Source organism: Cibotium barometz, chromosome 20 (assembly GCF_041138505.1).
Source record: "Cibotium barometz isolate CiBa-2024 chromosome 20, ASM4113850v1, whole genome shotgun sequence".
Lineage (NCBI taxonomy): Eukaryota > Viridiplantae > Streptophyta > Polypodiopsida > Cyatheales > Cibotiaceae > Cibotium > Cibotium barometz.
This window is the reverse complement of record NC_141065.1, coordinates 18,562,332-18,575,984: the sequence shown is the minus strand read 5'-3', so window position 1 is coordinate 18,575,984 and position 13,653 is coordinate 18,562,332. Positions and strand designations below refer to the sequence as shown.

The window sequence follows — 13,653 nt, the reverse complement described above, 5'->3', positions numbered from 1 at the left end:
GTCAAGTCCCTTAACCCACTTGGAGAGAATCATTCATGCATGTAGAGTCAGTAGAAGCCTTAGGGTTTGCATCAGAAAGCACTCTACATTTTGCATAATGTGCATTCATATGCCTGCGCATCATTTAGAACAATCACAGAAGCCTTAGGAAATTTACTAGGATTTATCTGGTATTTTTTCAATATTTTATGGTATTTTATTGGTATTTTATTGGCATTTAATGTCATTTATAAACATAAATTTCATTAAATTATGACCAGCCAACTTGACCAACCCCTATCTAGTATAAATAGGCTTGCATAGGGCTTAGTCTTCCATTCAGTCTCCAGTGAGCTAGGCGCCTTCATCCTCAGCACCAGGAGCATTCCCCGCCTTCAGCCTAGACTGGTCCTTGCCTATGGAGCTTGTGTTTGTGCTTTCAGCCTTCCTTGCAGCTTACGCAGCAATGCAGTCCATTCAGTAGCCAGCAGTTACACAGTCTCTAACGCAGCAGTTCAGTCCATCTGTACCCTAAACGCAGCAATTCAGACCATCAGCCCTTAGGCGCCTGCATACAGTACCCTGCGAGGTCCCAGGACAGCAGTTTACCCTCTGCGTTTGAGCACATATCACCACCAGCAGCCATTCAGTCCACTCCAGTCCTGCGTTTGCAGATCTACAGCAGTTTCCAGCATTGCGTTTCAGTCCTTCAGCAGTAACCCGCCTTATGTGCATCATCCATACATGCAACAGTCATCTGGTGAAGGTAACATATCATTCATAAGCATTTATAGCATAGTTACATAGCTTAGAACGGTCCACCGCAGTCCTTTCTCAGCCTCAGGTGTGCAGCCCTTCCTCATGCCCTTGGGAAGAGTGCATAGGCTCGAGATCAGTTCATTGAGGTGTTTCTACAGCCGTGTACAATTCAGCCAGGCTTCCGATCCTCCGAGATCTTGCGTTTGGTTTATCTACAATCCACAGTCATTCTCTCTAAAGTAATAAAGCAAATACTATCTCGGTAACGGGATAGGGGGCCCTTCACTGGGTAATTTGGGACCCAATCTGGTGTACAGTTCTCATCTCTCTCTCTCATATCTCTCTAAAGTTTGAAGTATTAAAGTGGATTGCTAAACTCACGAAACTCAGGATACAGAAGACGGTGTGAGAATTTGTGTGACACGATCTTCCAATACGAAGACTTCCGCTGCATATTACATGTGGTGTCACTTAGAAGCACTAGACTCTTTAACAGGAGTTTCTAACCCTTGTTGAGCATGCCATCAACGACAAGGTATCGACAAGGAGGATTCCATTTGAGATATGGTCATCCAGTTATGAACCCAGTGACCAGAGCATGAAAGGCTTCCACTTGTCGTTATGGGGCAGACCAAATGGTACAAGATTTTGATCAACCATTAAGGCACATTGTGAAGGGAAGCACAGAAGGGATGCCCAGTTCAAGGAAATCTTAAGATCTAGAAGTCGAGTTCCATCTTATGCTACTAGTGCATATAGATTGTAGCTGTCGTACTTGCTGTAGAACAATATACATTGTTTATTGTTTCAGCAATGCACTGAGTAGTTTTGGTATTTTCTATTGAGTTGAGCAAGTACCGTTGTTAACTCGTTCATGTCCCACATCCACCTTGGCTTTTACTATCTTGTGCAATGTGTCTATAGTGGTGAGTGAAAGATGTATGTCAATGTGCAAACCAAGCTGGGAAAACTTGATTTCTCTCCTCCAAAGTTGATTACCTCTAAACGATGAATCCCCTATAGATCCCCTAGTGTGTTGCTAAGTTCTCGGACTCATTTAAATCTATAGAGTGCATAAAGCTCTCTTGCTTGGTTGCATCTTGGCTCCTTGTACTATGATGTTACACAAAGATCAATCTTGCATTCATCCTTTGAAACTAGACCACCACCCTCAAAAAGTTGATATTGTGCCTCAAAGAAGTATTATAGGTGAAAATGAATATTGTTCCCAAGTAGGAGATTTTGTTTAGGCATCTCTTCACATGTGGAACAACTAGCTTGTAGAAGCTAACAACTAAGGAAGCTTGGCTAAAGCCTAAAAGTACTTGAAAATAATTGGTCCCTTAGTTTTTTTTTTTTTTGGGGGGGGGGGGGAGGGGGGGAGGGTTTGCTTTTTGCCTTGGATGAAAAATGATTGATTTTATAATGGTTTATATGACGATTTTGCAGCTTGAGAGCTAGCATTTGTGCTTGACAATTATTGGAAAAGCATTTGCTTAATGCTCCACACTCGTGATGTTTTTGCGGGTGACGGATGTGCTCTATTTTGTAAGGCCCCCTTTATGAGGAGTAGCCGTTGTGGTGCGCACTCAAGCACAACAATTCCTAGTTTAGACACTAGCTGGTGGCCAAATGGTTAGGAGACGCCTTATGTAGACTTGGCACTCTGCCAAGTAGGATGTATGCTTGTGCGGACTAAGTGACCGCATTATGTAGGCGTTGGCCAGCAAATCGAGGACACACTGTTCTCGAGTTGTAGAGAGTTCATAGTTCATATATCACATCGACAGATACACGTGATCGGAGGTAGGGTCAAATGACCGACCTACCATATGGGGTACTATATATGGGAGAATTTGGAACTTCATAATCTTCGAGTTCATTGTGTTCAAGCACTCTTGTAAGCAAGGCATCCTCCGTCCACAGTCTCTCTAGATCGCCATCAAAGCTCCTTACCCGGAGCACATGGGTGGACGGATGCCATCACTTTGTAATCAAGTTTTTGCAAGCAGTAATATTGCCTTGGATCACATGTCTTTAGGAGAGACGTGATGCATGTGAGACTAGACCCTCTTCACTCTAAATAAAAATTGAAAATTTTTGGCAATTTGAAAAAAAAAACTTCTAAAATAGCCCAACACTTTTTTGAAGACCTCTAAAAAAAGTTATTGGGCTATTAACAGCCCCTATTTTTCCCCTTGTGAAGTGCATCTCTCTCAATGGCTTCTAGACTTTAAATCCTCCTAAAGCTAGGGTAGCAACCTTTCATGTTTCGTGCCCACACTATCATAGTTCTTGGCCAATAGTATGCATACCAAGTCCGTCCAAAGAGCTTGATTGAAAGAACAAGAGGTGTCCTTTACCAGGAGGAACTCTTGGTGATGTGGAGATCAATCGTAAGCTGAGAGCCATGTCACCAAGAGTTCCAACTGGAAAGGACACCTCTTGTCCTTTCCCGACTGTCGTGGTCAGGGGGAGTGGAATTTATTTCTGCTTGCGGATGTGTCAAGTTCTGATCAGCCCTCTGGTTTTTTATTTTTACATTCTATGTGCTCACTGCTGATGTGTCAAGTTTTGATTAGCCCTCTAATTTTTTGACATTCTCTCTGCTGATGTGTCCTTAATTCATTTGTTTTTATATGAGTAATATTCTTAGTGTTGATTTGTCAACATCTTGTGTTAATATGAGATGGATTCCTTATAAATAAAGCTTGGTCAGGATTCGGAATCTAACCACCCCTGACCATGACGGAATAAGCATAGCATGTTGACACAGCAGTCTAACCTGGAATTCCTAGCATTGATCTATCAGACGAAGGATGGGACGGTTATCGCCATCACCTCTGTCACATCATGCTGAGTTTTCTGCTTATAGCTGCCTCCTATGATGTGGTCCGCCATTCACCTTGGGAAATGGGTCGCTGCTGACGCAGTTCCCGGGAATGGCCTTCCAAAAGCCATTCCCTAATTCATCCCTACCAAGCAAGTTTGTGTATTCTATCTCTCTGCTGTGATATGCTAAAGATAATGAGCCCTTGTTAACTATATTAACCATTGATAACTTAGCTGTGTATGTACTAAGGGCTGGCTAGATTAAAGTGATTTGTACCCTTTTTTGCGAAAAAGCAACCAAAAAGCACTTTCTTTCTTCTTCTTTTTTAAGCAGAATGCTATGTCAAGAAGTACCTCCTACGGGTTTGGGGTCTTCTGCTTCATCACCGCCGAAATCGAACTCATCCTGCGCAGGATTCAAATACCAAAACAAATGATCAAGCTCTGATGTTTGCAACATTTGCAACGAAGAATGGCGATCACACAGAAGCACGAAAGGGAAAAAAATAAAAAATAAAAATACGTCTTCGAACATCGGCGCCATTGCCTGTAGCTTGCCTCCCAAGTGTTGTGTATCTATATAAAATGTATAATTGTGTATCTGTATAAAATATATATTAATTTAAGAAGATAAAAATTTTCTATAAAGAGCCGAATTACATATTAATTTAATAGGAGAAAAAAGAAATGTAAAAAGAGCCTCAATATAAAACTGTCTGGTTAATATTACAATAATAATGTGCATCGTATAATATATGAATCTAACTATTCCATGTACATGATTATTAATTTATTTTATAATAATTAGAATTCATTATGTATATGAGAATTTGTTACCGTCAAAGATTAAGAAAATTTTATACAATCAATTTTTTGTTTATTACAATATTTCAAATAATAAAATATAGCTGCTTTACTAATAATATATATTATTAAATAGTATTCATAACTTTTACTTTTTCTTAATTTCTTAAATATATGAAGGAGAATCTCTATATCTCCCCTCTACCTATACAACAAGAAAACAAGTCACTAAAGTGGTAACTTCGTGTACTCAAAGATTGTATACTAGTCCTAAAGTCTAAACCATGCCTAGAGATCGAGATTCAAAGTCAAGAAGGAACCTCTAGCTTACAACAAGAAAACACCTCGCTAAAGTTGTAACTTCGTGTACTCAAAGATTATATAAACCATGCCTAGAGATCGAAATTCAATGTGAGAAGGAAACCATCATAAAGGTCAAGGATGTCAAGGATGACATGAGTGGTTGGAGGGATGGTGCAAGGCTGTAAAAGGAGGATACAATGTGCGATGTATGCATACAACACTCACAATATTCACATGACAAAACTGTAAACTCAAATTGCACGTTAATAAAGATAGGAAACAAATAGTATCATTGATGTCATACGATAGATACAACTTTGAATGCGTGGAAAACAGAAATTTGTCAAAGCCATACTTGATTAAGAGGATTGATTAGCATTAATAATAAGTACGGCAAGCATAAGACAAGCAAAAACAAGGCTATTATCTCATTGCAAATCAAGTCTTAAAATGAGCTTTGATGTTACATCAATTAGGAGCTTGCCTTCCACCTTGCCCACTGGCCTATGGAGTCCATATTAACTCACATATGTAACCAAAGTTCTCTTTTTCGTTACACACACACACACACACACACACACAGAGACTCACTCACTCACACGCAATTGAATACCGAGTTCACACGCAATTGAATACCGAGTTCACACATGCATTCCACTAATAAACACACACACACACACACAATTGAATACCGAGCTCACACATGCACTCCACTAATAAACATTTCTAATAATAATAAAAGCAATACGGTTATTTATTCCATACTTAAATCTGAATAAATATTATAAGTTTGAGAATCATCCCAAATACATCATCACAAAATGCTACATATCACTGTGAAAACCCACCAAGGAATCTCCGTGCACCACAAATGTGATCCTCAAGGGAGGTATGCACCACTAAGCTCAAACACTCCCAAACCACTGTGCTAACCAGAGGAGCCCTCACAAGTCTCACATCCAACTTAAACACCCATGTATCCAGGAGAGTCCTCATCTAGTGGTTCTGTGCAACCACATTTCCACTCACATCAGCCCCAACAGCTTCTTTTTCAGTAGCATACTAGCTGCTCATCTCATCAAAAACAACATCCCTGCTTACCCTCAACTCACGTGTAGCAGGGTTATAACACCTGTATCCCTTTTGCTCAAGATATTCCCTTTTGCTCAAGGGAATACCCAATAAACACACATTTTTCAGCTTTTGGATCTAGCTTAGTTCTCAGCTCATCTGGCACATACACATATGCAATGCATCCAAAGACTTTTAGATGAGACAAATCAGGTTTTTTGCCAGTAAACCTCTCCTCTGGAGTTACATCATGTATGGCTGCAGTTGGAGTCTTGTTCATGATGTAAACTGTTGTAGAAACAGCCTTAGCCCAATAGCTATGCGGCATATTCTTCTCTCCCATCAATGCTCGCGCAATCTCAGCAATGTGCCTGTTTTTCCGCTCAGCAACTCCATTTTGAGGTGGAGTGTATCTGCATGTAAACTGTCTTTGAATACCATTCTTCTATAAAATTCAAAGAACTCATTGAAGAAGTACTCTCCCCCTCCATCTGACCTTAGGCACTTTACATGTTTCCCTGTTTGCTTTTCAACCATAACTCTGAAATTCTAAAAATGAGTGAACACCTCACTCTTCTCCTTCATGAAGTATACCCACACTTTCCTTGTGTGGTTATCAATAAATGTCACATAATACCTGCAGCCTCCCATAGACATGGTCTTCGTAGGACCCCATACATCTGAATGCACAACATCTAGTGCGTTTCTGCTCACATTTCTGTCACATGGAAATACATGCTTTGTTTGCTTTCCAAATTGGCTTGCGTCACATATTTTCTGCATACCTTCAACTTTAAACTTTGGCAGCCTTGTCACAATTCCTTTAGTCTGCATAGACTTCATTCTCTACACATTCACATGTCCAATTCTTTTATGCCAAATGTCTATGTCAGCAACAATTCTTGAACCATTTGCAAACATTGCAACACTCACTTCATGCATATTTACATTCAATGTAAACATTCTGCCCACTCTGTTGCCTTTTGCAACCAACCTGCACTTGTCTTTAAAGTCTTCAACATGACAACCATCAGGGTTAAATCGAACCTGCAAACCCTGCTCAATCATGTGGCCAACTAAAACTAGATTCTTTGTTATGTTCAGAACATGAAGTACATCTGCAAGGTACTTCACTTTGCCATCCTGCATAGACAATGGCACATCTCCAACATGGGCAATTGGATGAGCAGTGTCATCCCTTGTTTCCACAAAACCTGGTCTTTCAAGGTTTTTCATCTCCTTGAACCACTCCCCATGACTTGTCATGTGGTTCGAAGCACCTGAATCAACGTACCATACATCATCTTTATGTGCTGCTTCAGCATTTTCAGACATCGCATTAACGACATGCTGCATAACAAACAACCTTTCATGTGGATCGAAGCACCTAAATCAACGTACCATACATCATCTTTATGTGCTGCTTCAACATTTTCAGACATGGCATTAACGACATGCTGCATAACAAACAACCTTTCATTATCCTCATTGTTTCTGCTCGAGGATGCATAGTTGTTTTGCTGCAATTTCCCATTTTGCATGTCAGCCTGCTTCTTACAACAATCTACCTGCACATGTCCAGGCTTACCACAATAAAAGCATCCACGTGTATCATTATACTACCTTTGCCAATTTCCACAACCTCTTTGACTCCCCCTGCCTCTGAATTGGCCTTTTCCACTTGCGTGTTGTTGTTGTTGTGAATTCTGGGACTGTTGTTGTTGCTGCTCTGCTGGCCATAATTCTGATTACCTGTTCGGCCACCTCCTTGGCCGTGTCCACGGCCTCCTCCACCTCGTCCTCTTCCTGAACTTGTGTAGAAGGCCTGTTGCTCTGAACTATTTTTGTTTTGTGAAGACTGTTGGTCTTCACTCTTCTCTTCTATAATCAACATAGACACCAAATCTGTGAAATTGGGAATGTTTTCTCGAGTTTCAATAGACGTCTTGAACGCCTTGTATTGTGGTTCGAGACCACGTAGACAGACTTCTACCTTATCATCATCATCTACTGAAACACCAATAGATGCAAGGGATTCCACAATACCCTTGATCTTCAATGCATAGTCATTCACAGACATACTCTTTTTCTCCACAGTATGAAGTTCATTCTTCAACTGTATCTTTCGTGCCTTGGTATTTGTTTCATAGAGTTTTACCAAGGTGTCCCACGCCTCCTTGGGGGACTTGGCATCCTGTATGTGCCCAATCATGGTGTCCTATATACTGATACAGAGCCAATACATAACTTTTTTGACTCCTTGGTTCTAATCCTTAAACTCTTTCACATCTGTAGTCGGATTGATCTCTGGTATCTCCGGTGCCTCTTCATGCTCACCTTCTATGTAGTCCCAGTAACCCTTTCCCATTAGGAAATTTGTCAACCTGAACCTCCAAGCATGGAAGTTGTTCTTGTCAAGCTTCTCAGCAATAATCTGGTTTATGCTATCATTTGACATCTTGCCAGACACACAAATTTACCAGAAACAACACTTTGGTTTGTCCTGCACAAACTGTTGTATTTTCTGCAGCGGTACTTTACTACACTCAAATGTCACAACCAATGACTTCAATGTGCATACATACACCCAATGGCAACTGTTTGACCTCCTTGTAGCACACACAATGTCTACACAACCAATCTGTCTTCGTGCAGTTCTTAAAACAGAGTTCTACATAGCATCGATGACTTGCTCGTAGTGCTCGAAATCGCCTACTTTCCGAAAAACGGAGGTCCTAACACGCCCGAAACGCGTTTTTGGCCCGATAGGACAGTATAGTTGCCCTATAGCTTTACTCCCGCGAAGAAAGCTCCTCAATCAGAGATCGTTTGCCGGTGCCTCTTGTAGTTCTCCTGACAAGGGTGTAGTCGCCAACACAAATAGGGAAGAGTAGATGAAGCTCTTACCCTCGTACCGCTTCCTGTGCTTCTCTTGCTTTTGCAGCTCAGCCCTTAGCATGAACCAGGCTCTGATACCATGAAAAGATGCAACTGCGCAGCGTATGCCCTGTTGTACCGTCGTCTGTCCCTGTGCAGTGTACTTGCTGTAGTACAGCCGGAGAAGAGAGATTGAGCTCTTGCAAGCACACACACACTCACAAAACCCTAAAAGAGAACACACAAGGTGAGAGGCTGAAAATCTTCTCTTTCTTTATACAACATTCAACACACCATATACAAAGATAAGAGTACACACAATATGAAAAGGTACTCAACCATATACATACTAGGGTTATCTATAGTGTGAACCCAACTAAATGAGCTGGCGCTATAACTATGCCAGTCTCTAGAATGGCTGTCACACAGCCTGTCATCCCACTGGCCGCATATCACCCATGATCTCACCAACCATGCCAGTGGTGTAAGTGTGGGGCCTATCCCCCAGGCGGGTCATCATTGTCCACCGCCTCACTAGATGAGCTCGATATCTCACTAATTTATACATGAAAATAATGATTGGGAGCCTTTACATGTGGGTGCATGGTCTACATGGGTGGCTTCCAAGCCATACCTTCATGCATTGCATGCAAACCATAGATTTTTGGGACCAAAGTCCACTTCTAAATTTAATGCATGCACTTAATCCTTTTTGAAATAATCAAGAGTGCACTGCTCTAGTTTTGCATGAGCCTTAAACCACATTCCACTAAATAAATAACAGGGGTAATTTTACCACTACCCACCAACCAAAATCCACCTAGTTTTAGGTAAACCATGGTTTTATGAACCTTATAAAATTTAACCTTTTTACCTTATAAATTAAACTAATGTGCACCTACACACAATAGACCTTATTAATTTTTATTTCCATAGGAGCCCTTACAATTTTGGCCTCAATATTTTTAATTAAATATTGGCACTAACCCAGTTAATTTTTATTTTCTTTTTAAATTTTAATTTTTTTCTTTGACCTGAATTGATTGCAAGTGTACACACATGTGCACAAATTTAAAGCATATGAACCTTATTAATTTGAAATGGGAAACCGCGGACCTCAAGAAGCGTGCGGAATAGAAAATACAGACACGAGAGAGAAACACCAGATTAGGTCCCAACAACTGCCCCCCCAAGCGTGTTCCAAAAGCATTCCCGCTTGAGTGTTTATAGATTTTATTACTTTAAAAATAAGTTACATGGCTATTTTAGCCCTTGCTTGCTCCACAAGCTTTTCTTTTACAAAAATTGGATGGTAAAATATCTGAAAATTCTCACTCCCCTGATAGTCCTCCCGATTGAGAAGACAACCGTCCTCATCAGCGCACACGGGTGATTAAACACATTAATCATTCCCATGTGTAAGCCATAGGTGTCCCTATTCAACCAAAGAGGTTATGACTAACATACTCTCTTGTCAGCGCACACAGCTGATGAACACACAGTTAATCCTGACAACATTATACTAGTGCACACAACTGGTTAACACATAGTTAATCCTAGTTCAAACTAAAATATATCAGCGCACATAGCCGATTAACATGCAATTAATCCTGATGAAATTATACCAGCGCACATAGCTGGTTGATGCACAGTTAAGCCTGGTTTAAGCCAAAATATGGCATGGTTTATGAAGTAAACTCAGATGTCCGAACATGACTCAAAGGATCATTAGGCATGGATCAGAGGTTCTCATAGACATGAAATACCTCGAACAGACTCAGAGTTCAATATGGCAACACCCGAATCCAATGGTATAAATCCAAAATTCACTTTGTTTCTACAAAATAAATTGCAACAATAAGATCAAAATGCTAATAAGTTAGTTCAAATCCATCATGAATTGCGAATTTGGAATATAAATTTTGTTTTCCCAAGGTTCTGGCAAAATAACTTAAGACTAGAAAAAACATATATAAATCTATATATTATTTGTAAGCTTAATGTCAAACTAGGTGATGAAAAATAGATAACATGTGCATTTGAAACTTTTTAGAGGTGCTACAAAAATAAACTTAAATAAAAAATATTAAATAAAACTTGACGGCGTAAAATAGAATCCAAAAGTAAGAAAGTGTTACCTTGATGTATTGTTGGCTACAAAATGAGAAAGTTAAGAAAATGAGAGATTTAAAACAATTCATAAATAACTAAAAATATAATCATTCGACAAAGATGAGGACTTATCATGCGTAAGTCGAGTTGATAATTGTCAGAAAATCAACACGGCACCATGGTAGAGATCATTAGTATAACCTACACATAATGCTTACACCACATGTAACAACATGCCTACCCTCATTCACAAACTCGAGTCTATAAACTTGTAAAGTGAAATAACCATACAACCTAGAATATCGTTGGCCTTGAGTTAGGCGCATAATTTGAAAATTTACCAGAGTCATGAATCCATGCATATCCATTGGCACATCTAAAGTCATTAAGTCCAAAGTCTAAACGATTTTGGTCATGAGAGTATAACAATAATTGCTTTTTTTAAAATAATTATTTCTTTCTTTCTTTTCTTGTTTTTCTTCTTCTCTTTCTTTTTCGCTTCTTCTTCTTCTTCTTCTTCTTTCTCTTCTCCTTCTTTTTCTTCTTCTTCTTCTTCCTTTTCTTTTTTATCCCTCTTCTTCTTCTTCTTTTCCTTCTCTCTCCTCCTCCTCCTCTTCTTCTTTTCCTTCTCTCTCCTCTTCTACTTCTTCTTCTTCATCATCTTTCACACATTGACATGCAGTCGTGCTTTGATCCCACATGGTGTTGTGTTGGTCGGCAAAGTGGGTGTAAAGGAAGAACGAGTTGCCTATGGTATTTGTCTCTTAAGGAGACGTGTGTGTAGCGCACGCTCTCTCCTATCGTGTGCAGGTTCATGCTTGTTCATCGATGTCGGTTCTAATGCTTGTTGCCTACAACGCTTGCTGTAGACAGTGTGGGGATCTCTAGGTTCTATCGCTATTGCCGGCCGTCCTGCTTGCCGCGCTACTCTGACATGTCAATGTCCGCATTGGGCTTCATGCGGCTGTTCCTCACCTTCACACAGAGCCCATGTTGGTCATGGGCTGTCTGAGTGTCCCAAACACACACCTTTTGATGGGACGAAGCGTAGCTAAGCTCTTATACCACTAAAATGAGAAACCGTAGACCTCGAGAAGTGTGCCGAACAAACACTAGATTGGGTCCCAAATACCCCTCTAAGCATGTGCCAAAAGCATCCTGCTTGAGTATTACTTCAAAAATAGGTTACATGGCTATTTTAGCCCTTACTTACTCCACAAGCTTTTCTTTTACAAAAATTGGATAGTAAAATATATGAAAAATCTCACTCCCATGATATAATTTAACTCAAAAAGACTTTTTCTAATTTATTTATTAGTTTTATATATAAATTTTACACACGTAATTTAATATATAATAGGTAAGAGGGATCTTACATCATCGACTACATGCAACATAATAGGAACCATGTGTTACACTTTTGGAAGGATGTAGCAGACGTGAGAGGTGGGAGACATGTCATTACTTTTTGCTATCTTCTTAGAGAGTCAATACTACTATTCGTCATGCTCTCTACATACTTTAAGTTGTGTGTTCTTGTATATAGTATCGAACATTTGGCTATGCATCTTGTGGGTTGATCCAAATAAGAGGAGTAAGCTAAGGAATCTAAGTAGTGCTTCTCTAGAAGATGCAAAATTTGAATATTATTGAGAAGTGGGTATACCATAGATTCTCTCTCTCTCTCTCTCTCTCTCTCTCTCTCTCTCTCTCTCTCTCTCTCTCTCTCTCTCTCTCGCACGCATCCACACACCCACACACTTAAGCAATGAAAGTATCTCTCTAGTAAATACACTAGCAAAAATCTAATGAAGGAAGATAATATAAAAGATAAAACCCTAATGACATTTAGGGTGAACTAAGATTCTACACTAGTTGGCTTGGATACCAACTTAAAATGTGTGGAAGTGGAACACTAAATCTAGAGATGATCATAGAAGATGATCAAATGCATACTTGATTAAGAGGATTGATTAACATAAATAAAAATTAAGGCAAACAAGATGAGCGTAATCTAATCTTCTTCTCTAATGCATGCTAGTGAGCGTGTGTGAGTAGGGTGAGGACTCCACAGGAGGCAGTGATGGAAATGGCTAACCAAGGAAGCGCGGAGCTTTTGAGGTGATGTGCTTGAGCTCGGCCATTAGAAAGATCCCTTGATGGAGAGGCCGACGCAGGCAATAAAATTTTTGGCATCACATGCCGAGGAGAAATTCTTTGCCTTTTTCCATTGTTTGCTCTTTAAATCTACAAATAACCCATTGCCCATATTCTTTAGTAGTGGATTCGCATAAAAAAGAGTTGGTTTGGTGGATATTTGTGGTGAATTTGGTTGTTTTTTCTCTTTTTGGTTTTGAAAATAATATATTTAAACTTAAATATTAGCTTTTTTTTGTTATGTGTAGATTGATTTAAATGGTTCATTTAGCATCCACATAGGTAAATCTAGGTTTAGAATCCATCATTTGCATTACATTAAGCATTAAGAATTACATTAAGCATTACTTAGGCTTTAGGTGCTAAATTTTGCACTTCCAACAATGAGTTTTTTATTGTATTTGAGTAGGTTAAGGTGTGAGGATATATTTTAGTTAGCTTAATCATCAAAGAAAATCCAAAAAACCATTTTAAAACTCTTAATTTTCATTAAATTCACTAATTGGACTGGTTTTTTACATTAGGAAAGTGATTAATGAAGAAAAAGAGTGAGGTTTTAGTGGTTATTGGTTTGATATTAGCTTAATAAAAGAGACTAGGAAGGCATAGAGTACATGTTGATGCATTAATGCACTAAATCAATACATAAAGCTCACAAGATTAAGAACTCTAGATCTCTTTTGTATAAGAGAAGAGCCCATTATTAGGAGATTAATTAATCTTTAATTATTTATTAATCCGCACATTAGGCAATGTAAA

The 13,653-nt window shown here is 39.4% G+C and overlaps 1 protein-coding gene across 2 annotated transcripts in view; it reads right to left on the bottom strand.

Annotated features, from left to right (window-relative positions):
• Positions 1–4,180, bottom strand: part of FIP37 (FKBP12 interacting protein 37) — a 94,760-nt gene extending 90,580 nt beyond the window's left edge. The window contains exons 1-2 of one of the 2 annotated variants that reach the window (XM_086814533.1): positions 4,094–4,180; positions 3,925–3,976 (exon numbers count right to left, since the gene is read on the bottom strand). In XM_086814533.1, coding sequence (XP_086670659.1) covers positions 3,925–3,976; positions 4,094–4,114 — 73 coding nt within the window. In that variant the 5' untranslated portion in view covers positions 4,115–4,180. Of the gene's footprint in view, positions 1–3,924 lie in introns of both variants that reach the window. The other variant, XM_086814532.1, reaches the window with a different exon arrangement.
• Between the last annotated feature and the right edge of the window lie 9,473 nt (positions 4,181–13,653).